Consider the following 26,243-nt stretch of genomic DNA (forward strand, 5'->3'; position numbering starts at 1 on the left):
GACACATCATTGCATTTTTCACCAGAATTATGATGGAAATGATACTTGCGAGATTCTCATCTTTCAAAATTTTAATTTTTCAGATTTTGAAAAATGTGAGAAAGACTAAAATATGACAAGCTATCATAATTTATTTATAATTTGGCCTTCGTGAAATTATAAAGCATGTGAATAATTGTTAAGATTGTGCTAATCATATTGGAGTACGGATATTCGCTTCATTCCAAGAAAATAATTGAGTGTACATTTGTTTTGAAAATTAACATGTAAAAGATTTTTAATCAAAATTATGTCATTTTGATAAATAGAAATGAAATGTCTCAAATGTTGTGGAAAAATGAAGTTAAAATTTCATGTCAGTAAACCAGAGATTTTATTGATAGTTCAAACGTTCGTTAAAATGTAATAGTACTATATAAATGAATTAATATATATAATGTCCTGTTTTACGGGATAGAGCAAGATTAAATATATAGTGTCTCATCAATCTTATCATGTGATGAGAGTTGAAATATGGATTAAGTAATTAACTATTTATCAGCAAGTCGTTGATTACGGCATAGCGCATATAGTTGATGTTGTTACTTCATGACACCCTTAAAGTTAACAACTTGGATATAATTTTTTAACTGCCTTCCTACTATATTACAAAAAAGTTAGTGAGAAAATAATTAAGCAACAGCCATTAAAAATTCAATTTTTTTCTAAAGGAGGAACCCATTGATTGACCTTGGTTTCCCTACTAGAATATTTTAGAGGAAAATGGGCAGGGAACCACACTTTGTTAGAAATTACAAGCAAGAAACAATCAAGATTTCAAAAGGTTGTAATAAATTAATTACCAAATTGACTCAGATATTTAAGGGAAAGAAAACATGTTTCTGTTTGTCTTTCTCTCTAGGTTAGAATCTCTCTCTCCATTGACACTGCATTTTGCATACATCACAAATGAAGACCTATCTCATGACTTTTTTTAGGAGAGCTGGTGAAGGAATTGTTTCTTGATTAAATGATAAATATGGGTCATCATTATCTTGATTAATAACATGTTTTTTGCCTTATAGTATATCTTAGTTCTTCTATTTTAGAGTTATATGGCCTAAAATAACTTAAAATGTGTATGTTGCATGTCGAATATGCCCTTCTGATCTTCTTCTTTCTGTTAAATCGAGAAATATAACTTGACATGAAATATGAAGATGATTATTATTAAAATACTATCAATAATTTTAACAGTGAACATAGGAGATGGAACCTCATTAACTTCAAGTAATCATCAGAGAACACGAAAATTCTTATGTAAATGATTATAATTTGGCAACCAATATGTTTAAATATATGATAGCATAGCGATTTTCAACTAGCTTTAGAAAAATGGACAATAACGAGATTAGCTTCGAGTTACATCCAAATGAAATAATATAGGGACCCCCAAAAGTCCTAAAGTGATCGGACGATAACGAGATTAATTAACTTCAAGTTACATTAAAAAAAATTATGACTTAAATTTTAATAGAAATTTGATAATATATCGTACAGTAACTTATAGTTAGTTTGTAAATTAACATTGAAATGATACTTATTTTTGTATCCAATACTAAATTAAATATTTCAGTTTGAGAAAATACGATCTAATCTTTGTTATCACACTTAAAAGAACATAATTATCAAGAAAATAAGTTCATATATACCGTTAATAGTTTTTTGTGAATATCATGGCCAATAAATATCATTGCCCAAAATTAAAAAAGTGAACCAAAAATGGGTTGATCCCAAAACTATTTAAATTAGTCTAAAATCCTAAAAATACTTTTGCATATTTTATACTTTGACTTTTGATCCGAAAACAATATATGGATATTATACTATAAATCTTAACCAAAACCAATGTTAGGGAATTATATATGTAATGTACGAAGGAGATTTTTTATTTATTTTTATACTTTAATGTTTCATTTGATTAAAGGAGCATACTATTGACATGCTGTAGAGAACTATTGGTGCCTCCATTAAAATACTGACCAACCATATACTATAAGTTTTCAAATTCTGTCGACTAGCTAGTGTCCATGAATTTGTGTAGCTAGATGCAGCTAGCAAAAGTTTCTGATATAATTATAATTCCACATATTGATAAAATTTTATATATACTCCCCATTAATTTATATTTATATATCAGTTTTTACATAGCTGATTTTTTGCTTCATTAATGTTCTATTCCCCATTTATGGTGCTGTATTTTTGGTATATTTTAACATGATTTTTTGTATAAACTTTAATTTATATGCATGCATGTAAAATATTACCATATCAATATGGCCAGATCACTTCAGATTCTCATTGCTACTTTAAGTTGAACTTTGAAGACTAAATGATATTGTAATCATATTTTTGTAATAAAGTGGCTCAACCGATTTGTTGTGTACCACTTGATTGGTAGCCACAATAGGTTTTGGGTTTCAGTAATTAGCTTTTTTGATAAAAATATATTTGTTGTATATACATGTTAATTATCCAATATGATAAATGAGATGCATATTGTAGTTTGAGTTACTGATACATTTTTCTAAAAATACGAGAATACTACACATTCTCTAATTATCTTGTTTCTTTCACACTTCAAGAATCTTGACTTAAAGTCTTGACACAATTTCTTGCTTGATGATTGGCATGAACTCAACTAAATCAAGGTTTTTAGTCTAGGATTTTTCATGCAATAATATATAAAAAACCTAAAAGTCCTAAAAGATAATACCCTCTCATAATACTAGCGTTGACAAATAAACAAGCCACAATTATGTAACATGCATCTTTTAGAAAACGTCACAAATATAATTCGTTGGAGAAGACCCTAATTGATTAATTAATCCCTAAGTTAGTCACACTTTCACTATCATAAGCACACTTTTTGTATATTAATTACTATCTCAATTAGTGTCCCAGTCCCGCAAACTGCAAGTTATCTTAATTAATTAACAAATATTTATCGTCAAACCCATTGTCTCACCAAACCCATCTCTTTTAGGTATTCAAGAAAGACTTGGCCTTATCATTTTATTGCACCAATTATTGGCATTTGTACCTCTATGTATTATCTTTATAGAATTAATTTATCTCCTCCAATTTCAATTTTATTAATTTTCAATTTTCAGATAAGAGTTTAATATTTTTATAAAGCTTACATATTTGATAAATTTTGAAGAAAAAGTGAACAATATATCAACGGTCTGATAATCTTATACATTTTTTTAGTCCGAAAATAAAACGAGACAAACTAGGAAAATAAATCATTCCTCATTCAATTTTAATCGAAAAACAGAGTCTTGACATATGATATCCAGAAATGTAATGGAATATAAATAGCCTTCACATAACATTCCTAATCCTATTTGCAAAAGAGAATAGTATATCTCCTAAGCCACCAGAAGGCTTCCTACAAAATTTATTAACCAACAAATCACTCTCTGGCAACATGCCAACTTCTACGTACCAAAACTTTCGAGAAGATGAGCACCAAAGACGATAATCGGGTGTTGAATTTACACTAATGTGGAAATTTACACGATACGATGAGGATTAAACGGGAACGTGAAACTCCATATTGCTTAAATATATTTACACATCTCTGGTAGAAGAAGAGGAGAAGCATCATCCACACCCAACCATCTTCCAACACAGTATCAGCCAGCTGCCTGAAACAAAAAAAAAAGCAAAAATTTATTATAGCATCTCAACATTTTCGGAGTGAATCATAAAATCGAAGCACTTACAATGTCTGAAGGCGTGTTTATTGCGCTCCATCAAGCAAAAGACTAATATTATTGCATTTCATGGACGAAGAGGGTAATATAATATGGATTATTTTTAAGAGGTATACGCTTCTCTCTACACCTTTGTACTCCCACAAAAAGTCTACAAATTCTCTTCAGTGAAAGCATCATTTCAGATTCATTGCTGCAGCCATATTTCTCAACTTCTGAGCTATTTCTGAGAATGATGGCCTCTCCGCCGGTTCTGAACCCCAGCAAGCTTCCATCAACAACTTCCATTCCGGGTCACACCATGTAGGCGTTTGTGGGCGCAACGTGTTGTTCACAATCCCACCTACAAACCACAAAGAGAACTGAGTATAACCATTCACACAACTCATTGCTGTTGTTAAACGTTTAATATAGAAGCACCAACTTGATATATACCACAACTAGCATGCCAGATCATATAGACTAAAGAGGCATATAGAAGCAACTACTACTTTTTAATTCGTAAGAACAAAAAGCAAAAATGTTTTCTATATGCATTCATGGCAATTAGAAGAACGCATTTCAAGAAAGGGGTCCACTGCTAAATTATTTAATTGCACACCGATTATAGAAGCACAGTGCATATCCTTATATGGCTCATCACCCGTAAGTAGTTCCCACATGACAATCCCGAATGAGTAAACATCAATCTGTCATGGGAAAACAGATGAATTAGCAGTCAGTGACAATGGATTTCAGTTTCCCCTTCCAATATAAGTTGGCCTGTTGGGGGTCTTCTTCTTTTCCGTTGGGGTATTCTTTCTTGTTCCTTTTTTTTGATTGGGGGGGACTGAGATTGGATCATCATTACCTTTTCTGTCACCATGTGACTCTTTCCACTCAAAAGTTCAGGTGCCATCCACGGTAATGTACCACGAACACCTCCCGACACTAAAGTATGCTGTTTTACCTTTGATAAGCCCAGGTCGCCAATCTAAATTCAAACTCAAAAAGAACAAAAATCAGCTCTCAAAAAATTTATCCACATAAGGAACCACTAAGCAACCCAAAAGGAAAGCAACAAAATAGTTTGGATTTTGTCCAAACAAAGTCACATTAGCATAAACTCATGAACAATACTTGTCATCGTGCATAATCCAAAAGGTCTTCCCAGAGTTCTTATCAACTTCTGAACCACAATGAGCCACAGAACGCAGTAGATGCTGATGGACAAAAAATAATTTTAGGAATTTTTGGAAAGTCAATCAACCTACCTTGCACACTGGACGATGTGGGTCTCTCATGTTCACCAACAGATTTTCACATTTGAGGTCAAAATGAACAATATTTTTTCCGTGCAAGTACTCCATGCCAAATGCAGCATCCATTGCAATTATGAGTCTCTTCCGTCTATCAATTGTTCTGCTCAAAAGTTAATCAAAACAGAGTCAGATAAGTAAACACATGATGAGAATATGCAGGCCAATCAGTAAAGTACCATACCTGTCCTTTTTTTGAAGAAATTGTTTCAAAGATCCATTAACCATGAACTCTGTTACAGTTGCTAAAGATCCATCAGGGCCATCACGAACCACCCCATAGAAAGATACAACATTTGGATGGTGCAATGAACTTAGTATCAGAGCTTCCTTCCAGAAATCAGCAATCTACGCATCAAGTAGGTGAAATCAGAGTTCAATGTGAAATGTAATGAATGAACCCAAAAGGTGTTGGCTGGGTTAAGCACGCACCACTTGTTCAAAATACATAACCACAAAAATTATACATCAGAAAAACAAGAGACCTAATTTTCACAACAGGAACTGACAAGATTGAGTATAACTCCAGCTGACTTGCTAACTAGTGCAAGCAAGTGTTTGCTAACACCACATTTGACATCACATGGAAGTTCAAATAACTGAATGAATGAATGGATGAATGAATAAAGAGCCAATCATAGCTGTCCAACGGAAAGCAAAATGCTCATCCAAGAAAAGTTCTCGAAGATGTGTTGCCTTTTCTAGTCAACTAACGATCTAGTATATCTTACAGGCACTGACAACTTGCTTAAACCCAATGAGTCTCACTCCCATGGCATAGAGCATGCATCACAATTAGCTTGGATTCATTGACATTAACTTCACAACAAAACACAAAAATTGTTTTATTATTTCCAAACCACTCATCCTAAACCAAAAAACAGAGGCAATTAGTAGCAATCAAGGTCTCTTTTGCATGCAAAGGAGAAATAAGAATAGATTCTGCTATCAGCACAAGATCACTAAATGAATGTGCAAGACTTATAAAAGAAAAGACCATTTTGACAATTTAATAAAGTCAAAAGGCATACCAGACGTTCCCTTTCAGATGGTCTTCCAGTAAAGCAGCTGGCTTTTATTCTTTTTATAGCTACATCTGATCCTTTCCACTTCCCATGATATACAGCACCATAAGTTCCAGAACCTAATTCCCGAATTTCCTCCAGATCTTCATTTCTTATTGTCTATGAAGTTAGCGAAGGTGGCACATCAGAGGGAAGTTATCGATTAAATATGCAGATGTCTTTGAGTAAGAAAGCAATGTTCAAATAGCATATAAATACGCAATTGGCAGGAAAAAACAAAAAATAGCAGACTTAATGAGCCTAAAATCAAGTACATAGATGAGAACCTGCAATCCTCGATCAAGTGCTTCTGCCTCAGCTTTTGTCAACTCTATCTTGGAGTGGTCTAAATTGTCATTTTCAGAATCTACCTCCAACTCCATGTTGCCATCCTATAAAACAACAATTGGTATTTAAGAACAACCATGAATGCACTAGCATTTGTATACTTGATTCATACCACTCCATCTTTGTGGCTTTGAGTATCATCCTTTGTATCAACATCATGCGCACTGCCCAAATCAGAGTCTTCTTGAACTTTAGCTTTCACCTCCTTCAAACTCTGTAAAGCTGCCTCCTTCATAGATGCAATCAACTCGGGCAAGAATTCTAATCTGTCATCTTGCTGCTCGGGAGCACCAGCTTTAGTTTCATCGCCATTTATAGCATCACCATTTTCAATAGCAAATTTCGGAACATCAGAACTTATGACAGCGGATGATGCTAAAGCATCTGACTTCCTCTCAATGGATGCACGAACACAAGAATCTTTGGCCATTGCTCCATTAGTTTTCTCTTTGCTCCCATCATATGCACCATTCTCATTAGTGACAGCTGGTTTATTAGTTTCACAGCCACTCCAGAGATCTATCCCAGAAGCAGAAACTTTCATAGTCACTGATGCATCATCAACTAGTAAGACCGGATCAGACTTTGTAAATGGATCTTTAGAAGTGACTAGTGTAGCCAACGCAGGTGCTGATTGGACAGGTTCCATATTAGATGGACGGTGATTCTCCAAAGTGTAGGCGTTAGGAGGAAATTTCACAGGCCGGACATGAGGAATGTCTGACATGGGAGAACCATCATAGCCCACAACTTTCTGCGATGACTCCACCCAGGGACTCTGATTCTCTAAACCAGTTCTCACCCTGGGAATTGCCTCCATAGCACCACGAATGAAGCCCATGGGAACAGAGCCATTAACTAGCTGAGCAGAAGGTGTTTCATAGGCGGGACTGCCCTGCAATGGGCTATGAACATTTCTCCACACAGGTTGTGAAGGAATATGGCCATGAGGAACCTGGTATACATTATCAGCTCCATATGTATAGGGAGCATTCCCGAAGCGAACACCACGCTCCTCTGAAGACTGCAAATGAAGTTGTGATCCAGTTGCTGCTGATGGATCCGGAAATCCTTGACTGCCATAGTCAACTCCAGGGCGAGCATGGCGTTGATCATCATGATGGATGTAGTGTGATTGCACATGGTGTCCATCACATACATTACCATGCCCGAGTGGAACATTCATCCCATTGTCCACAATATAACTATCAGCTAACCTTCCTGACACAGATAAAGATTGCTGTGGTCTCAGTTCCTCAGTCCAAGGATTTGACAGATGCGGTGAAATCCATCCTCTTTCATGACCATGGGTTTCAGAATACATTGATCGGGGATCCTTAGGATCCCTACTGTAGTATGGAGGGTTCAGGTTTCCATCCGAATTCAACATGTATATGTCTCGGTGTCGAGGGCACTCAGAACAAGAATTAGGGACCTGAAGATATCCATTTCCCACCTTTGGTGGCTCTAGATGCGCCTGCTCACCAGGCTTCCAAGAAGAATCATGATAAATTTGATTTCTTTGAAATGGCACCCGGCTATGGTCACAAACACTGTTTCCGTCATAGACATTGGACCCTTGGAGCATATTGCCCACAGAGCCAGGTGGAATCAGCACCACATTGTCTGCATATTGTGGCTGTTGCTCGTAAATAGAATGATTACTGATTGGAGGTCGGTTATAATCCTCAGGTACTCTATCAAATTCCCCATATGGTGTTCGATAGCGAGTTGATGAAGGTGAAGTAGGAATTTCAGTAACTGGTCTCTGATCTACAGGTTGTCGAGGAGAGTAGTACGCAGGACTCCATGGAGCCTCCATTTCATTATACCTTTGATTAACTGCTTGCTGGAGTTGCCCTGAGCCTAGATGAGGAATTGTCAGATGCCGCAGATTCATCTGAGCCATCGGCAATTCCATGTTTCTCTGGCCGTGGACGCTGCCCTCTAGATTCATCTGGGTAAAGTATTGCTCAGCAGCTTGGACGTCATCTAATGATCCAACTAGCAACGACTCACCAAGTGGCTTCCTGTCAGGAGACTCATTAAGGCTATTTAACGCGTCCACATACCTCCTCTCGTTGTCCCTTTCATCTCCATCTCCAAAATGCAAAGAACCATCTTGATCAGGATTAGCTAACAAAAATATCCTCAGCTTAGTAAACCCATCGGCGGATCCCAACTTATCGTACTCCTCCATCATATTAGTGACATCATCATCGTTTACAACAGATACAAGAGCATCAAGATCCTCATCTGGCTGCTGGTATTTCAGAACAGTTACACCTTCGTAGAGCTCTCTCATCTTCCCCATGAGGTCTTCATAAGTTATATCACGCGGAACACTCACAATCCGTGTCTCACCTCCAACATATCTAAGCTTCCCATCTTGGGGGCGAGGCAGTATACTACCACTGAAACTACATAAGAATTTAACACGCTGACTTTCCTCAGCGCTCGGGATGCTTGCCGAGGCCATTTTAAGGCTATCCATCAAGGAGAAGGCTGGCACTTGTTGATAGTCTCAAATTTTACTTCGATCAGATTCTTCACCTCTTCAATTATACACATTGAATTCACCCATGTGTGTGTCAAAACACTCCTTCGCTCCCAATCCCAATTCCAATCCCAATCATCCCAATCCTAAAGCCTTCGTTTAAGGTCCACAATTCATGCATTAAACATCCAGATCGTTTGTAACAATAATTTATCAAAAAAGGCCAAATTTTAACAGTAAATGAGTTGCGAAAAGATTTAAACCATTTGAAAATTCAATAGCCACAAGCAAAACCAAAATCCGCACTTTCACACCGATTCATCCCAGCATAACAAACTTTTCAGCCAAATAATTGAGCTTTCCAATCAAACCTAACAAATCCAGATTCGGATACGCATGAAATCGAAAATACACAAACATCAGATTACCTGATAACAGGGGATTCCAACAACACAGGAGCCCTGAATTTTTTTTCTCAAAACCCAAAATTCATGAAAACCCCAGAAAATCCCCCAAACCTTGTGGATCTCTCGTAACCCTCCTTCGATCAAAAACTAATAATGTAAAATAATAAAATAGTGCGCTCTCTCTCAAAAAAAAAACGGACAACGAAAAAAAACTGACTGAGTGGCGGAGTAGTTGTCCGGCGATATATATAATTATAATCCCTAATTCATGCAAATATGTGTATGGGAAAAAGGGATCAAATTAGATGGATTTTGGTGATGAAATGACGAGAGAGAGGACCTGTGGAGAGAGAGAGAGAGGAATGCTTTGGAGTTTGGGGATGGTGAAGTTGCCAGGTTTGTGGACACGTGGCGGTTTCTAGTTATTGGAAAATAGGCATCAATTTATCTGCTCTAACAGCATATTTTTAAATGAAGCCTACCTCCAATTGTTTGCTAATTCTGTTCTGTTCCTATTTTCTAGGAAACCTAAACAAAAATCTAATTACTTCTTCTATAAGTATAACACCATCAATTTTAATTTTAAATTTGGTTTCTAAAATAATCATCTATAGCTTTAAGCTTATACATGAATTTCTCATGCTGGCTCATGCCAAATAAAAACTGACGTGTCCAAATTTCAATTTACGCGGCAATTTAGTTGCATACGTGATTATTTTAACTTTTTTATTATTTTTATTTGACTTTTAAAATTGAGATTGACTAAAAAAATATTTTTTTTAAGTTGATAATGTTTAAGAGCAGGTTTTAAATTTGCAAAAATATGAGTAAATTTTATTCAAAGTTAATGTTAATAGTAAATAACTTTAGTATATTAGATTGTATAAAATAATAATTTATAATCAAATAATAACAATATAAAATTTCCATTAAGAATAATTATAACTACAACCCTCATTTACTAATTAAATATGGTTATCAAGAAAAGTTCATTAGGTATTGGGCTTACTGGGCCTTTTAGTCTCTGTACACAATCTTTTACAAATCCATGTAGACTGGGCCTAATGCATAGATCTACCACATTGATTACCCTCTTCCTTTATTTTTTTCTTTCTTAAATTAATAAAATTACCTCTTCCTTTAAAATCATTAGAAGGAATGTATCCAATTTTCCAATGATTTTTTTCGTAGTAATTTGTAAGCTTCATGGTGAGCTTCTTACATCTTCTTCTACGACAGCAAAGTTGTGAGGTTCCTCAATGTGCTAATTCTACTACTTTATCCAAAACTCTCAAATTGATCGGAGACAAATGCTGACGTAATTCGATGGACGTCACACTTTGCAAATCCAACGGTAGGCGATTTTCCTGAACTTGAAACCCCTTTGAAATAGATGCCGGAAATACGATAAACTACTATATATAGTACACCATACCTCCCACCGATGGTTTCTATTCTATACACTCTCATCAATAGCAAAATGGCAAAAGGCGCAGCTCAAAAGATCCAAAGCTCTTGCTTTTCTTCTTTTTATCCTCATTTTCTGAAACCGTAGTTCTGGATGAAGTAGCGACCTACTCTTCTTGCTCTGTCACTGTTGCTATAAAAAGGGGGTTTTGGCTCCAGTCTTCGATACGATCACGGATTAGCAATCACATCTGGTTTTGCTTCCAATCAGCTCAGTAGGTGAGTTTTGGTTGTAATTGAGTGTGTGTCTTGATTTGGGGGTGATGGGATTTTTGTGTTGATTGATCTGTTTGAGGGATCTGGGATTTTGAGCTGAAAATTGATAGGGATTTGTGATTTGGGGGAGTTGAGATCTGTTTGACTTCGTTTATGATTCTGTGATGTTTCTTGGTTTTATGGGTTGCTGATTAATTTTTGCTTGTTTTTGTAGTGCAAAATGCATACGAGGTATATGGAGAGAACAAATTCGATGAAAGCGGGAGGAAAGAGGAGTTTGGAAGATGGTGGGGGAGATGAAGATCAGCAGAAGCCAGATAAAAAGCGACCTGCTTTAGCTAGGTAAAAAGAGTTTGTGTAATTAATCTAATTGCGAGTCTTATAACTGTATATGGAAATAAATTATACTACTGCTTTTTGCGTGCTTAGTCAGTTCCTACTTCACTTGTTCTGGGTTGTTGCAATTGCAACTGTGTGGGTCTTCATCTTCTTCACTATGGTGATGAAGAACTTTTGCAAGTTGTGCATAAACTGATGTTGAAGCAATTCGGTTGCAATTTCAAGGGTCGTTATGCTATTATTATATCATGATGTTTTGTAGCATTTCACTATGACATCGACTGATCATTGCAACTGATTTGTGTATAGTCTAACACAAGAACGTAGACTTTAGTTTGATTCTTTGATTTGTAGTAGAAAAACCAGATTGGCTGGGTGTCTGCTGACACGTTTGACTATAAGTTTGATTATGCTTCTTCTAAATTGCTATTGCATTTAATTACTTGCCTTGTGAGAGGGAAATTGAATATTTTTATTATCTGATAAAATGGCGTACTTTTATGCAGCGTTATTGTGGAGGCTCTTAGGGTGGATAGCCTCCAGAAGCTCTGCTCGTCTCTGGAACCAATTCTTCGAAGAGTGGTAATGATGAATGCATGTGTATTTTGTTGTGAAATTCTACTGAATCGTACATTTGGTTCCTCTAGGTAGAATGTTTGGAATGTGGATTATATCCTTGGGTTCTTCTATTGTTATTTATATGTGAATCAAGTCCTTGTAGGTCTAACATAGACACGAAAAACATCACCCACTCTCGCTGTTCCTTTGATACTGGAATGAAATTAATACCAACATGAAACCAAAACTTGTTTCTAGATTATGAATGTTCTCTATACTAAAATAATTCGTATACATTGCTCATTATTAAACCATGCCCATGTATATGACCATGGTCTCTTTTATGAAAGAATGGTCTTCACTGAAAGCCTCAACATCAATGGCATTATCATAAGCTTTTTAGCCTTATTCATCTTTTTCTTCTATAGGTCAGTGAAGAAGTTGAAAGAGCTTTGGCTAAGCTGGGTCCAGCCCAAATCAATGGAAGGTTAGAAATTGAATGTAGTAAAGCTCATTTTATGCCAATTTATTAATGCTTTAAATGTCTGAAAGTCTGAAACTCTGGTGGCGTTGTATTCATGTCAAAAGTTATTGTAGCAGCATTTTCGACAAAGTAAATTTTGGTATTGTACCTCACCTATGCCTTCATTCTATGCACTGCTCAAGTTCTGAGGAGCTCTTCGGTGTGCTTTAATAAGAGAGTAGTAGAAGCACGAGAAAGAGAATCTTCTGAGTAGGAGTTAGCATACATTAACACAGACCTTAATGTCTTGAGAGATCAAATGAGCAGATAAATATGCCCTCTTATTAAATATGGTTAGAACATTTCCCGGCTCTTTACATGATACATCAAAGAATTTGATACTGAATCATTAACTTAATTTGTTCCTCACTCTTAAACAGATAGTGAGACCTTAACCAAAACCCTTATTACTGAGAACCTCTAGTCAAATTATATTTAGCCTTTTTTTGTGGAACCAACATGCCATTTTTCTTGTTCTCTGTTGTTTGGAAAATTACCTGAAAATTATTTAAGTATGTTGCTCACGATTTCTCTGATTTTGACATTTCAAGACTTTCTGATTCCATTTTTCTTTTGCTCTATCAACATACTTCACATGTGTACATGCCTATATCTAAGTCTAGAAAATATCTCATCAAAATGCATACAAACAAACATACAGTGTATGATCAAGCTAGCGCACTTTGGTGCCATTATTTTATAAATAGGCCATCAGTAGTTTCTTTACTGTGCTACATTATTTCAGCTGTTTTTTGTTTATTATTTTTGAACCTTCTAAATTCAGGTTGCCACCTAAACAAATCGAATGCTCAGATAGAAGAAACTTGCAGCTACACTTCAGGTCTAGGCTTTCTCTTCCACTTTTCACTGGAGGGAAAGTAGAAGGGGAGCAGGGTGCTGCGATTCATATTGTACTAATAGATGCCGACACAGGACATGTTGTACCATCTGGACCAGAATCTTATGCAAAGCTGGATATTTTTGTGCTGGAAGGTGATTTCAACAATGAAGATGAAGAAGGCTGGAGTCAGGAAGAATTTGAAAGCCATATTGTCAAAGAACGTGAAGGAAAAAGACCTCTTTTGACTGGGGATTTACAAGTCACCCTCAAGGAAGGTGTGGGAACACTAGGTGATCTCACATTTACAGACAATTCCAGCTGGATAAGGAGCAGGAAGTTCAGACTTGGTCTGAAAGTTGCATCAGGTTATAGTCAGGATCTACGCATCCGGGAAGCGAAAACAGAAGCTTTTACCGTCAAAGATCACCGAGGCGAATGTATGTGGCTAATATATCATTATTATCCTTCAATTGGGACCTAGGATGCATTATTGTAGGAATGGTCATACTAACATGATATAGCTCAGTGCTAGTTTTATACATCTGGTTGAGTTCTTATAAATGCAAACCTGGAAGCTTGATTAAAGATATTCAAAACAAAATTGATGGGGCATACTTTATACATGAATAACAATTTTTTTCTTCTCTTTTTTTTTTAAAATAAAATTCACGCACTTTTGAGTATATCCAATCCTTTGCTATTTACTGAAATGTCCTTATTCATATAGTGTACAAGAAGCATTACCCACCTGCATTGAATGACGAAGTATGGAGATTGGAGAAAATCGGGAAGGATGGATCATTCCACAAGAGGCTTACTAAAGCCAACATATACACTGTGGAAGACTTCCTGCGGCTTGTAGTCAAAGACTCCCAGAAGTTGCGGACAGTAAGTATTTGTAAACTATACCTTGGTTGAGATACTTCTCAATTGTTTTGACTCCGATATCTGGCGTTGGGCTGTTGGCAGATTCTTGGCAGTGGCATGTCAAATAAAATGTGGGATGCTCTCATAGAGCATGCCAAGACTTGTGCCCTGGGTGGGAAGCTTTATGTGTACTACCCCGATGATACAAGAAATGTAGGTGTTGTTTTTAACAATATCTATGCGCTAAGTGGCCTCATTGCTAATGAGCAATATTATCCCGCAGATTCACTTACTGATAGCCAGAAGGTAGGTCAATACACTTCCAATTGGAGCTTGCACACTCATGTTTGTGATGGTTTGGTTTTAGAGGCAGTTGAGTGGGAAACTGCAATCAAATTTTACAGCAATTAACCTAAGTACTATTGTTCGTGTAGGTTTATGTGGATACTTGGTTGAAGAAAGCATATGACAACTGGAGTCAAGTTTTAGAGTATGATGGAAAATCATTGTTAAATTTTATGCAGACTGAGAAACCAAACATATCCAAAAGTGAACTACCTCTGGGTTCAGTTGACTATTCTTTATCTTTAGATAACCAACTTCCACCACAGAAATTGTTGGCAACTGTTCCCTCTGATTCTACGTCGATAGATCATAGTGTGATGGTTGGAGGTGAGTATCAGCTTATTGAAAGCCGTTTAAACTTATCTGAGCCTTTTCATTATGCAATAACCTCTAAAATAAAGTCTTGCACATCTGTACAAGCTGATTATAATAATGTATACTAAATTAGTCTCTACCTTCGTTGTTGTTTCTTGTACCTGTTGGTCTATGTAGTTGCAGGATATGTCTTGCTGGTATCTTTAATATTGAACTGGTCCATTTAGTCAAAGCCAAGACAGTTGGGTAATGGTAGTATTTGTTTGTGAGGCTGTATTTGAAATGACTAATGCCTTATTTCTGCAAAACAATTTTCAGGTTACAACGACAATGTGAGCACCAGATATTCCTCCCAGGCCACATTTGAACTGCCTGCGTATACCCCACACCAGCTGCAGGTCGACCATTCCCAAAACCAAAATGCGACATACGATAACAGAGTTAACCTTGCCCTTGGTCCTTTGACACCTTTCGAGGACTGGTCTAGTTCCCGAAGTAAGGGCGTTGATGACTTCTTGTCGGAGGACGAAATTCGTATGAGAAGTCATGAAATGCTGGAAAACGACGATATGCAACACTTGCTTCAGCTTTTCAGCATGGGAGGCCACCCCTCCGGCAGTGCTCCTGAAGACGGGTTTAGCTTCCCTGCTTATAACATGCCGTCACCTTCTCCTGGGTTCAGTTATGGAGAGGATGGAGCTCGTTCCGGGAAGGCTGTTGCTGGCTGGCTGAAGATCAAGGCTGCAATGAGGTGGGGCATCTTTATCAGGAAGAAAGCAGCAGAGAGGAGGGCACGCATCGTGGAGTTAGATGATGAATGACTTGAGTTAACGTTCAAACCAGACAACGTTTGACAACTGCTACTCGTCGTTAATGCGAGTAGGATTGATGGAATTTCGCCAGTGTTCGAAGTATAAATCCTCAGTACTTTGAAGACGTTTGTTGATTTTATGTACAGTCATCTGTACAGTAAGTTTATTGTTGCTTACACTCTGTATGTATGTTGAACATGTATAATTGGTTTTCATTTGTTTTGGATTTGATGTCAATTTAGGGGAAGAAAACATGTCATGAAATTCATACTACTCTGAATTCGATATACAGCTCGTTGTTTCGTGCTAAGACTTCTAGTCGCGGATGGAGGGAGTAATTTGCAAGTGCAAGAGTATATCCGAATATGTAAATAAAACCAAAATTAGACAAGTATTGCAAGGCTATAGCCCAATTTTTTTAAAAAAATAAAGGAATTCCAAAATGCTAGTACTAAAAAAAATTGGAATATAATTGCCATACATATTCAGATTTTTCTCAGTAGGAAAGAATTGATCGATTTGATCAACATATATATAAGTTACATAGGAGGCATTAATAATAAAAAGTAGTACAACTAACAATAGTGAATATTAGCGATCCAAACACACCAATATCCAAGACTAATGGATGACCATCGTTTTGTCACTCACAATACTAATGGCTAAAAGCTTTTCTTTCTATCTTGCACAAACCACAAACACAAGAACACAAAAAAGAAGAAATGCATGAAACATAAAAAGATTGACGAGGAATCATATATTTCATGTTATAATGATAGTTGAAATTCGAGAATAATGCAAATTTGTGTTAGAAGAAATCGACCGTTATGCCACCGAGGATTAATCACCAGCATCAGCCTCCTCGTTCCACTAATCAATTCCTACCCTACTTGGCCTTCATCATCTTTTCCGCCATCTTCGTCTTCAAGGTCCGACTTTGCATTCATATCATTTTTATATACATGAAGTGCATTGATAATTGATGATGAATGCTCGTGTCAAGAACATTAATTCAAACTTTGTTGCAATATTTTCGCAGTTGGACATACTTATTTCGCAGAAGATCTTCACAACTGAACATAATCAAGAAAGGACAATATATAAAAGGTATGAAATTCATTTATTAGAAGACACAAAAGTGTCAGATTTCTATTTATTTGCCTGTTAAAAAAAGTTGATTAGCTAGTTGCATAATAGCCTTAACTAAATGAGACACATTCATGCATGATTAAATTCCAATTGTGAGTAATAAATTCAGATTGGAAATTACTAATAAACTTTGATTGGGACATTAGTGAAAAAAAATTGCCTGATCAAAATGGGCAATTAACAACATGCACTTTGCAGCATTAATCAATCATCAGACAACACAGTTGAAGCTCGAAATGGAACGTTTAACCAGCACTTCATCGTGTCTTGGGGCGAGGAACACGCGCGTGTGCTGAACGAGGGAGAGCTCCTGACGTTGTCCCTTGACAGGAAATCCGGCTCCGGCTTCCAATCAAGGAGAGAGTTGTTGTTCGGAAAAGTGGACATGCAAATGAAGCTTGTCCCGGGCAACTCCGCAGGCACAGTCACAACTTATTATGTAAGTTGCATAATTTGTCAGACAATGTTATTTATTTATGGTCTGGATTAACAAATGTATTTTGATATATATGTGACAGTTTTCATCACATGGCGACTTCCATGACGAGATAGATTTTGAATTTTTGGGGAATTCAAGTGGAAATCCGTACACACTCCACACTAACATCTTCAGCCAAGGGAAGGGTGAGAGGGAGCAGCAATTCTTTCTTTGGTTTGACCCAACTGCAGATTTTCATACTTATTCCATTCTTTGGAATCCCAAATGCGTTATGTAAGTACTTTCCTTCTTTATTTATCTTAATAACAAGAGTGAATTTCAAAATATAAATAGTGTTTGCGTCTTTTAGGTCCTTGAACTCGTCACCTTTTTTTGGTCATTTTTTATCCCTCGGTCTTAAAAAGGGGTATAAATGTCTCTCTTCCAACATTGCAATGACTATTTATATTTATGAAATCTGGATCGATCTCAAGTAAAAGAAGATATTAAAGAGAGCGATTAGGGAAAGATTTCATAAATACAAAGAGTCATTGCACTAAAGTAGGGAATAAAAAGACATTTATGCCCTTTTAGGGTGAGGGGTAAAAAAAGGAAGAAAAAAAATCTCATATGAAATTTTGCATGTTCTAGATCTAAAAGTGCAAACACCATTTTCCAGAGATTAATTTTGAATTTCAATCTAATAGTAATAAATACTGCATATTTAGACTATAGCTTATAATTTGACAATAAATAAAATGAGGATGGTAAAAAGATCAGGTGGTTGGTGGACAACATTGCTATAAGGGAGTTCAGGAACATAGAGAATTTAGGCGTTCCATACCTTAGAGATCAACCAATGAGGATTTATTCGAGTTTGTGGGACGCCGAGGATTGGGCGACGCAGCACGGCCTAGTGAAGACCGACTGGAGCCTCGCCCCATTCACAGCCGCCTACAGGAATTACTCCCTAGACGGCTGCGTCTGGTCGCGGCTCACGAGAACCTCCTCGTGCACGGACGCCGACTTCTCCACGAAGGAAGTGCTCACCACGGAGCTGGACAGCCAGAGTAGGGCCAGGATGAAGAAGCTGCAAAGGGACCATATGGTCTATGATTATTGCAAGGATAGATGGAGGTTTCCTAAGGGCCCTGCCCGTGAATGCAAACATAATTAGTTTCATTGCATTTTTTCATTATAAAAAAAACTAACTTGATTGTCTTAGATTAGATTGGAGGGGACGGTTTTGTTCATTTCACTATGTGCAATAGTAATTGAATTGTATGATTGAATATTCAAAGATTAGATGGTTGACATACTTAAAAAAACGCGCTTCTTACAATCAAAATTTATTGCTGGAAAATGTCTGTTTTAGTTCGGATGAAAGATCCTCTAGTAAATTTGGCGGACTTAGAAAAGGAGATACCTTTGCTTATGAAAGCAAACTTAACAACTAAAATTGGCTAATACTGCCTTCTCATCTCATACCCAACTAATTAATTACTCCCTGACTATCTCAAAGTTTTTTTTTATTGCGCATTCGATTAAGTATCTTATTTTTTTTCCTATTTTTGATAATATATTTCAAATTCCACCAACTCAACATCACACAATATATAAAAATAAATTTCACATTTCAATAAAAAAAATTCATACATGATTTCATTAGATTTTTAACACCGCAGTCAAGCCAACTTAAGTCACTTAATCGTGAATAAAGGGTGTAAAAAGTAAGTTGAGTACTACAGTAGTTTACTTGTCCTTTCGTAAATCGAGTATAGATAACTTTAACTTCACCGAGTTGGAAAAGGGCCCAATTCAAAGTCTATATTCAAATTGGATCCAACTAATTGATAATGATTAGCTAGTAGTCCAATACTCACGAGATTCATTGCAAGATTCACGTACTCAAAACATTGTAGAGTAGTAAAAATTTAGTTCAATGAAACGTTTTAGCCATTATATATCATAATGGAAAACATGATTCATACGCTTCTGCTTACTTTTTTATTCTTCTGGTACCCTGAATAATATTTTTATAATATGACGGACAAATGTGATTTAAAGTGTAGGAAATTGTCTCGTAAAATCAGAAAACCTAGCTCAACTCAATCACGGTTTCCCAACTTTAAGACTTATCATACGCTGAAAGCTCAAAGCTTTAGGTTTGTTCAAATGTTGTCGATTGTGTTGGATTGTATATATTGTGGAGTAGTTATGAATTAACAAATTGTTAAAACATAAACAAAAATGTAGGGTTACCCAACTCACCCTTGCCTATTAACTATGGCCTATGCCCTATGGGTGCATACCTAATTAACATATTCAACTCCTATTAGTGGCAAATGCATCTTATCTGTTGTAGTCCTTTTTCGCAACATAAAAATGTAAAAAATAAAGTAAGAACAAAAACAGGTGACAATTTGAGCATCTTATATTTCAACCTTACAAACTCTTTAAATTTAGAAAATGTCAGTACTCCATCAATTCGTTAAAACCTGACACATTTTGTTTATAAAATTAATATATAAAAACGAAATTTGTATTCCACCAACTTTTTTACTCCTGATCATCTTTATAAAGTAAAACAATTTTTTAAAACTTGTGCTGAATCAAAGTACATCTTTAATTAGCATACGGAGGGAGTACATTTTTCTAACAATTGGACCTAACAATTACTATGCCCTTTAACTAACAACACTTCGACTAACATCTACGTACCAACTATTTAGTTAAAACCTGTGTTCATCGAATATTGCATATTTTTCGTGGACGAGAATAGCTACATTTTAGGGTTTTATCTTTTAAATTTTTTTTTCTACATAAGAGATTCTTCATAGTGTTTGTATTGATTTGAATCCTCAATAGTAGTAATATTCAGTTTGTGAGTAAATTTTTGTTCTGTAATAATTTACATATGAATATATAGATACTCCTGCCCTATACACACGTGTAAATGTCACAAAAATTTTCAAAAACGCACCAATTATATTGTGTATTCAATAGTACGCAATATCATGTGTTTGTCGCGAGGCAGTGATATGAGTTAAAATCGTGTTGCAATACTTGACACGTGTAATCAATCCACTTGCTAAAATAAATGACATGAAAACGTGCAATGAATCACTATCTAAGACGTAAGATTATCCACAATAGTGGAGCCCAAGGGCAAGCTCAAGCCACCAAAACTTGGTCAAAGCCAAGAAACTTTGTCACCACAATAGTGGACAAGCCCAAGCCACAAATATATGATTTTTTTTCATTTTTCGTATATTTTAATTTAACTAGAATAACAATTTTTGGATTATAATAATTAAAAAAATTGCATAAGTTGCCGTATCCCGAGTCTCCATAGCCGGGGGAATCATCACCTCCACCTTGCATTTTTTAGAGTATAAAAATTGTAGAGAAGGAAAATTAGGGTGTAAAAATGTGTGAGAAGTGAAAAATGAGTGGAATAAGTATATATAAACAATTTTCGAAAATTATTAAAAAAAAAGAAAAAGAAAATTGGTGAGGGCCGCGGCTCTCGGCCACCGCAATAGGGGGCCACGCCCGAGCCACCTCCGGGCCGGGAGCCGTGGCCCCCCAATTGTGGACGCTCTAACGTACCTCTCCCATATAAAAGTAAAGTTATTCTTATTTCTAATTATAGTAACTATTCTTACTTTCGTAACTTCAAATTATATATGTACTACATCTATTGTTTAATCATAAGATGCTCATTTGTGAATTCGGATTCATATTACTTTCCATATATTTAAATTTTATATATACTCATGTGTTTGATATTAAAATGTTAACTTTTAATTTTTATGGTTATTTTTCTATGATACATGTTACAATCATATAAAACTACATCATAATTATTGATTTTATTCATTTCTTTGAAATTAGATGGGAAAATAATATAATTTGCATATCTGATTATCCTAACCGTATATATAAAAGAAAGAATCAAACAAAAATAGAAAGCCAAATGCTAACATGGATGGGTTGCAAATCAGTGATGCTCAAGGTAATTAGGTGAGTGGTCACAAACGGTGCATGAATAATAATAAAAATTTATATAATTGTCTAAGGTAAATATGGTAAAGAAAATAAATTTTTGTGAAGACCCATCAATGGTAAAGAATAAAAAGGACAGTAGTACATAATGGGATGTCCAAATGTGAGACATTATCTCGAGAGAGGCATGTGCGTGATATGTCTAATATAGGATGTTGATGGTGAATTCACAGCATCCTAATTAGGTTTGCTTGGTTTGCCAAACTCTGATTGTTTCTCCCCACTTCTTGGTTTATCACCCTTAATCAACAAGCACATTAATTATTGTTTTAATCACAGATTTTCTTTTAATTTGAAGATAAATATGCATCACTCAGTTTATTGATCAAACGTAATTAACTGCTGCTGACGAAAATTTTGATCGCCAGACGATCTTACACATTTATTTGTATGCATGCTGTTGTTATATACGGTAATAATTATTTTATGATAGTAATTATTTTCATATAAATATAGGTATTACCTTTTTAATTATTATAATCATTTGTATATCATATAAAGACAATTATACATCCATCTATTTTTTTAAATTTTCCTCTGGAAAAATATTTTAGTTGATGATACCCATAACTTATAAAGTTGATGATCGAAATATATTGATTATTTTTGTGTGTTTTCATCGCTAAGTGAGCATTACATGTAATTTATTGGTCGAAAAAGGTGGGTAACCCCAATTACATGAAACTAATGAGTAACGAATACTATAAAAAACACCTAATTTATAATGAAGCAGTTAATTAGTGATACCAAGACAGAAAGCCTCTATGATTATGAAAGCTATAAGCATAATGCAAAAGATTATAAGCAACAAAATTCCCTTCCCTATACACATTATTGAACTTGATCATGTGATTGTACAATTAATGCTTCTTTTAGACTCCATATTTCATGTATAATGATAAACTTATCCTTTTCTTTCTGTTGGAATTAGATCTCCTTAAATCAATTAACTAAGGTCTATATGATACAGACCAAACAGGAGAACTCATCCAAAAAGACTAGCCTGTTAGGAGAGAGAGTTCATTTAGTCTATATGACCCACATCAGTTGTTCTCACAACCTATGTGGGAATTGAGTTCGTGACCAAACAGGAGAACTCATCCTAAAAGACTAGCCTGTTAGGAGAGAGAGCTCATTTAGTCTATATGACCCACATCAGTTGTTCTCACAACCGATGTGGGAATTGAGTTCGTAACATTCGACCCTCCTTTAAGGGCCAACGTCCTCGTTGATCACGGCCACGTTGGTCACTGCGGATTCTTTGCCCGGCCACCACTCCGTGGGTCACCATTCCGAGCGGTCCCAAATGCACTCGTTGGTCATGGCGAGTTCGTTGCCCGGCCACCACTCCGAGCCGTTTGGGCTCTCAATGAAAGTACTAATTGATATAGACCAATCAGGAGAACTCATCTCAAAAGACCAGCCTGTTAGGAGAGAGAGCTCATTTAGTCTATATACCCCACATCAGTTGTTCTCACAACCGATGTGGGAATTGAGTCCGTAACACTCTACTAAAGACGACAAAGACAACACAAACACAAGAAAAGTTGATGCTATGTGTGAGTGTGTGTTTCTGTGTGTGTGTGTGTTTGGGAAAGAGAGATATATATTATATAGAGAACATCTTCACAGAATTTCTATCCATCTGGTCTCAACATAATACCTTGATCATCATGAAGTAAATTACCTTATTTGATTCTTGCATGATACAACACGTGCAACAGCAAAACCAAATTAAAAAAAAATATATACTAATACACGATGAATAAACATCCCAAACTCAAAGCCTCAAAGACAAATCGAGCTGGCTAAATTCATCCTGATCGCGACCACGACCACAAATACGAACATTCTGATCCTCGCGGGTCGGACCAGAGTGCGACCGGACCGCGGAGCTAAACTCTCGGCTCTTCTTGGCTAGGGTTCTCTCCAATTTGTGGGCATTCTGATGCCCTCCAAGAGCTTGTGAGCTGTGGAACTTCCTCCTGCAGTAGTTGCACGAGAACACCCGCAGCGGGTTCGACCAGTCCGGCAACCCTAGGCCTAGGTTTATCATCTGTCTTTCCTGACCAGATGATAAGCTTAGGTTAAGGGAAGTGTTGGGATCGTAGTGATTCATGGCGATTTATTTCTGGGTTGTGATCTAGCAAGTCAAGTTGGTTTTATTGACAAAGAAGATGTTGTGTTTGTGTATATATACACATAGGAATGGTGATATTGATAATGCACAACACTGTGCAGAATGGTATTGCTAGTATGGAGCACCCACAAATATCAAACTACAGTGTAGAGGAATATTATTAAGGTGAGAAAGAAGACAGAATTTTCAGGTATCAGTAAAGAACCTCTGGCTGTCGGCATCTAGTAATGGCAGCAGTTCATCCCATTATACTATAATTCCCATTCCGTTAAAACTAAGTTAATATTATTTTTATTTTTTGTGGGCCCCAAAGTGCCATCGGCCGACATGCCGAAATCGTGCTGAAAATATTGTGTTGTAATCATTTGAAATTTCATGGTGCTTGTAAAATCAGACAGAGGCGAAAAACACAATTTACTGTTTTTCTTGACTTATATTATGTGTAGTGTGCAACATTTATGTGTTTGTGTATGTATATGCATTGTGTAGCATACCAGGGTGTGTGCAAGGTGTGTATTGTGTGAGTATGGTGCTATATGTGTGTGTGCACGCACCGTGTGAATTGTGCATGTGAATTAGTAAGATTTGATCTCTGGTTATACATTAATTTCTGATTGCACATTGATCACTATCCTTATTTAGATATATTTATATATAAAAATATCCAAATCCTACGACATGGGAGGATCTCCAAGGAAAAGATATAAGTTGATAAAGGAATGGATAAATACCTTTTGTGTGGAGAAGATGTAAAAACATTTTTTTAAAATCGAAGAAGGTATAATATCTTTCAAATACTCTTTTCGTTGAAGAATGAGTTTTATAAAAAAAAATTTACTTTTCTATTAACATTTTTCGTTGAAATGCTCTAACAAATCCCGTAAGCAATTGGATTGGAATATCTAAAGGTTAAAAGGGCATGTGACAATAGTGATTAAATTGAAGGCATAAGGTAAATATGTAATGTAGCATAAGTTTCAGTTATGGTATTACACCACTTTGATTTGGTAAAAGCATGGGTAAATATGTAATGATCAGTGGATATTGAGATATTTCCTTTCTTGACTGGTTTAATAAAGTAAACAAATTACACACTTTTTTATTAAGGAAGAGTACCTAGTACATCAATAATTATATTGGTAGGCCAACCCACACAAGCGAAAATGTACATAGTCAGCATATCACGCCTAACTAGCTAGCCATCATAATCTTAAGTTTTGATTGATTAATTCTATCTAATCAAATGTCATAAATTTTTATATTTTATACATATATCTTAGTAGATAGTATAATTTAATCATGTTACACTCCAAACTTTTTTCTTATTTCCCCATATAATAATAGTAATAATAATTGGAAGAGATGTGGTACGGAAATATGATCAATTAATTAGTGGGATATATACTAGGATGCTACTTGATTCCACGACCTAGCTAGTGGGATCAATTAATGATTTTGGACCGCTACGACATTGTATCTTTTTCATATGACTTAATTAATTCTTGCGTTGACTCCTATTTTAGATAGAGGAGTGGCACAAATGCTCCATAAACTTTTGTGTTTCTTCTTGGCTATATAGCATTTTTATTTTACTTTTATTTCTCTTATATAAATTGTACCAAGTATAATTTCAAGTTTTTTTTTATTAAGCTTACCACAAATGAATTGTTTCTTCTTCGTTTTAAACTTGACATCATGAGGATCCGTTGGTCGTCAACAATCATTAAAAAAACTGTGAATATATCTAAAACGAGATTTAAATTAATTTTGTCAGAAATAGAGTTTATAGTGAAAAATCTGTGATTTTTACATATATGAACGGATTGAGGCTCATGAGTAGATGTTGTTAAGCATCAATGTTGGGATTTACGCACACAAGGCTTTCACACACTCAAACAGATCACACACACACTCACTGTTGTATGAGATCACACAATGCAGAAAACACACACACTCACCCTTTGAGTATTGAAGATGATAATCTTGGAGAGAAAACTGGAAAACTCTTTATTGATTAAACTCTATTCTAAACTACATACATTGAGCTATTTAAAGCTCTATAATCACGTAGCAACTGCTACTAACTAACTACAAGAAGAATCAAGAAAGCAAGAAGAATAACCGCTACATCTCAGCTAACTAACTGCTGCTCCAACGGCTAGTTCGGCTAGGTTGCTTCTACCTTCTCGGTTCAAGACCGAGCTCCTTCCTCGGCTCAATACCGAACTCATTCTCGGCTTACAACCGAACTCTTCCTTCTCGGCTTACAACCGAACTCTTCCTTCTCGGCTCATTCCAGCTCAACGCCGAGCTTCCATACCGAGCTTCCATACCGAGCTTCCTTACCGCTGAGCTTACCGACTTCTGCCTTCTTCTTCTTCTTCTCGGCTAGTTCCAGGCTAGTTCCAGCTCGGTAAGCCGAGCTTACCGAACTCCTTTCTAGCCGAGCTTCTTCCAACTGAAATGAGCACTCCATTATTACAATTCTCCACCTGAGGGCTCATCTCAGTTCTTGCACAAACATTGATCCATTTCTTGCAATGATCAAACTTGTCTCTACCTAGATCCTTCATTTCAAAGCTTGACTTCAGATCTTGTTTAACTTTCTGAATTTCTGTCATAGAAGGCCCTGCAAGTAGCATATCATCCACATAGAGTAATAGGTAGGCAATGGGAGTCTTGCCTGCCTTCTTGATGTAGATGCAATCATCATATTCTGACTTGGAGAAGCCAATCTTCTTCATCTGTGCATCAAACTTCTTATTCCACTGTCTAGGACTTTGCTTAAGTCCATAAAGACTTTTCTGTAA

The 26,243-nt window shown here is 36.1% G+C and overlaps 4 protein-coding genes across 6 annotated transcripts; 2 read left to right on the forward strand and 2 right to left on the reverse strand.

Annotated features, from left to right (window-relative positions):
• Positions 1-3,275: 3,275 nt before the first annotated feature.
• LOC121751378 lies at positions 3,276-9,800 on the reverse strand. 3 transcript variants are annotated; one of them, XM_042146112.1, is made up of 10 exons: positions 9,397-9,799; positions 6,584-9,121; positions 6,411-6,515; positions 6,091-6,243; positions 5,244-5,407; positions 5,015-5,162; positions 4,612-4,734; positions 4,363-4,450; positions 3,771-4,104; positions 3,276-3,692 (listed from the first exon to the last, which is right to left on the reverse strand). In XM_042146112.1, exons 2-9 carry the CDS (start codon positions 8,963-8,965, stop codon positions 3,938-3,940), a joined length of 3,330 nt encoding a protein of 1,109 aa, XP_042002046.1. In that variant the 5' UTR covers positions 8,966-9,121; positions 9,397-9,799; the 3' UTR covers positions 3,276-3,692; positions 3,771-3,937. The 3 variants fall into 3 exon arrangements, with proteins under 3 accessions (XP_042002046.1, XP_042002045.1, XP_042002047.1); XM_042146111.1 differs by having other exon boundaries at positions 6,584-9,799; XM_042146113.1 differs by lacking the exons at positions 3,276-3,692; positions 4,363-4,450 and having other exon boundaries at positions 3,953-4,104; positions 6,584-9,800.
• A 743-nt stretch (positions 9,801-10,543) lies between these two features.
• LOC121751379 (calmodulin-binding protein 60 B-like) lies at positions 10,544-15,968 on the forward strand. Its single transcript, XM_042146114.1, has 9 exons — positions 10,544-11,061; positions 11,273-11,400; positions 11,904-11,979; positions 12,384-12,442; positions 13,263-13,756; positions 14,047-14,207; positions 14,289-14,492; positions 14,621-14,858; positions 15,165-15,968. The coding sequence occupies exons 2-9, from the start codon at positions 11,279-11,281 to the stop codon at positions 15,665-15,667; spliced, it is 1,857 nt and encodes a 618-aa protein (XP_042002048.1). The 5' UTR covers positions 10,544-11,061; positions 11,273-11,278; the 3' UTR covers positions 15,668-15,968.
• Positions 15,969-16,396: 428 nt separating this feature from the next.
• LOC121751381 (probable xyloglucan endotransglucosylase/hydrolase protein 25) lies at positions 16,397-18,517 on the forward strand. Its single transcript, XM_042146115.1, has 5 exons — positions 16,397-16,587; positions 16,698-16,765; positions 17,006-17,246; positions 17,326-17,519; positions 18,006-18,517. The coding sequence occupies exons 1-5, from the start codon at positions 16,486-16,488 to the stop codon at positions 18,400-18,402; spliced, it is 1,002 nt and encodes a 333-aa protein (XP_042002049.1). The 5' UTR covers positions 16,397-16,485; the 3' UTR covers positions 18,403-18,517.
• Positions 18,518-23,073: 4,556 nt separating this feature from the next.
• On the reverse strand, positions 23,074-23,412 carry LOC121752600 (zinc finger protein 2-like). Its single transcript, XM_042147720.1, has one exon. The coding sequence runs from the start codon at positions 23,410-23,412 to the stop codon at positions 23,074-23,076; it is 339 nt and encodes a 112-aa protein (XP_042003654.1).
• Positions 23,413-26,243: the final 2,831 nt, after the last annotated feature.

Source organism: Salvia splendens, chromosome 10, assembly GCF_004379255.2.
Source record: "Salvia splendens isolate huo1 chromosome 10, SspV2, whole genome shotgun sequence".
Taxonomy (NCBI): Eukaryota; Viridiplantae; Streptophyta; class Magnoliopsida; order Lamiales; family Lamiaceae; genus Salvia; species Salvia splendens.

Excerpts from the sequence above, each read along its gene's own strand:
- LOC121751378 (XM_042146112.1), bottom strand. The coding sequence starts at position 8,965 with ATGGATAGCCTTAAAATGGCCTCGGCAAGCATCCCGAGCGCTGAGGAA. Across the intron at positions 5,163-5,243 it reads TTTCTTCAAAAAAAGGACAG|AACAATTGATAGACGGAAGA; the intron begins GTATGGTACTTT and ends ACTTTTGAGCAG. Across the intron at positions 4,105-4,362 it reads GCACTGTGCTTCTATAATCG|GTGGGATTGTGAACAACACG; the intron begins GTGTGCAATTAA and ends TGTGGTTTGTAG.
- LOC121752600 (XM_042147720.1), bottom strand. The coding sequence starts at position 23,412 with ATGAATCACTACGATCCCAACACTTCCCTTAACCTAAGCTTATCATCT.
- LOC121751381 (XM_042146115.1), top strand. The coding sequence starts at position 16,486 with ATGCCACCGAGGATTAATCACCAGCATCAGCCTCCTCGTTCCACTAAT. Across the intron at positions 16,766-17,005 it reads GAAAGGACAATATATAAAAG|CATTAATCAATCATCAGACA; the intron begins GTATGAAATTCA and ends TGCACTTTGCAG. Across the intron at positions 17,247-17,325 it reads GCACAGTCACAACTTATTAT|TTTTCATCACATGGCGACTT; the intron begins GTAAGTTGCATA and ends TATATGTGACAG.
- LOC121751379 (XM_042146114.1), top strand. The coding sequence starts at position 11,279 with ATGCATACGAGGTATATGGAGAGAACAAATTCGATGAAAGCGGGAGGA. Across the intron at positions 14,208-14,288 it reads ACTCCCAGAAGTTGCGGACA|ATTCTTGGCAGTGGCATGTC; the intron begins GTAAGTATTTGT and ends GGCTGTTGGCAG. Across the intron at positions 14,493-14,620 it reads CACTTACTGATAGCCAGAAG|GTTTATGTGGATACTTGGTT; the intron begins GTAGGTCAATAC and ends TTGTTCGTGTAG.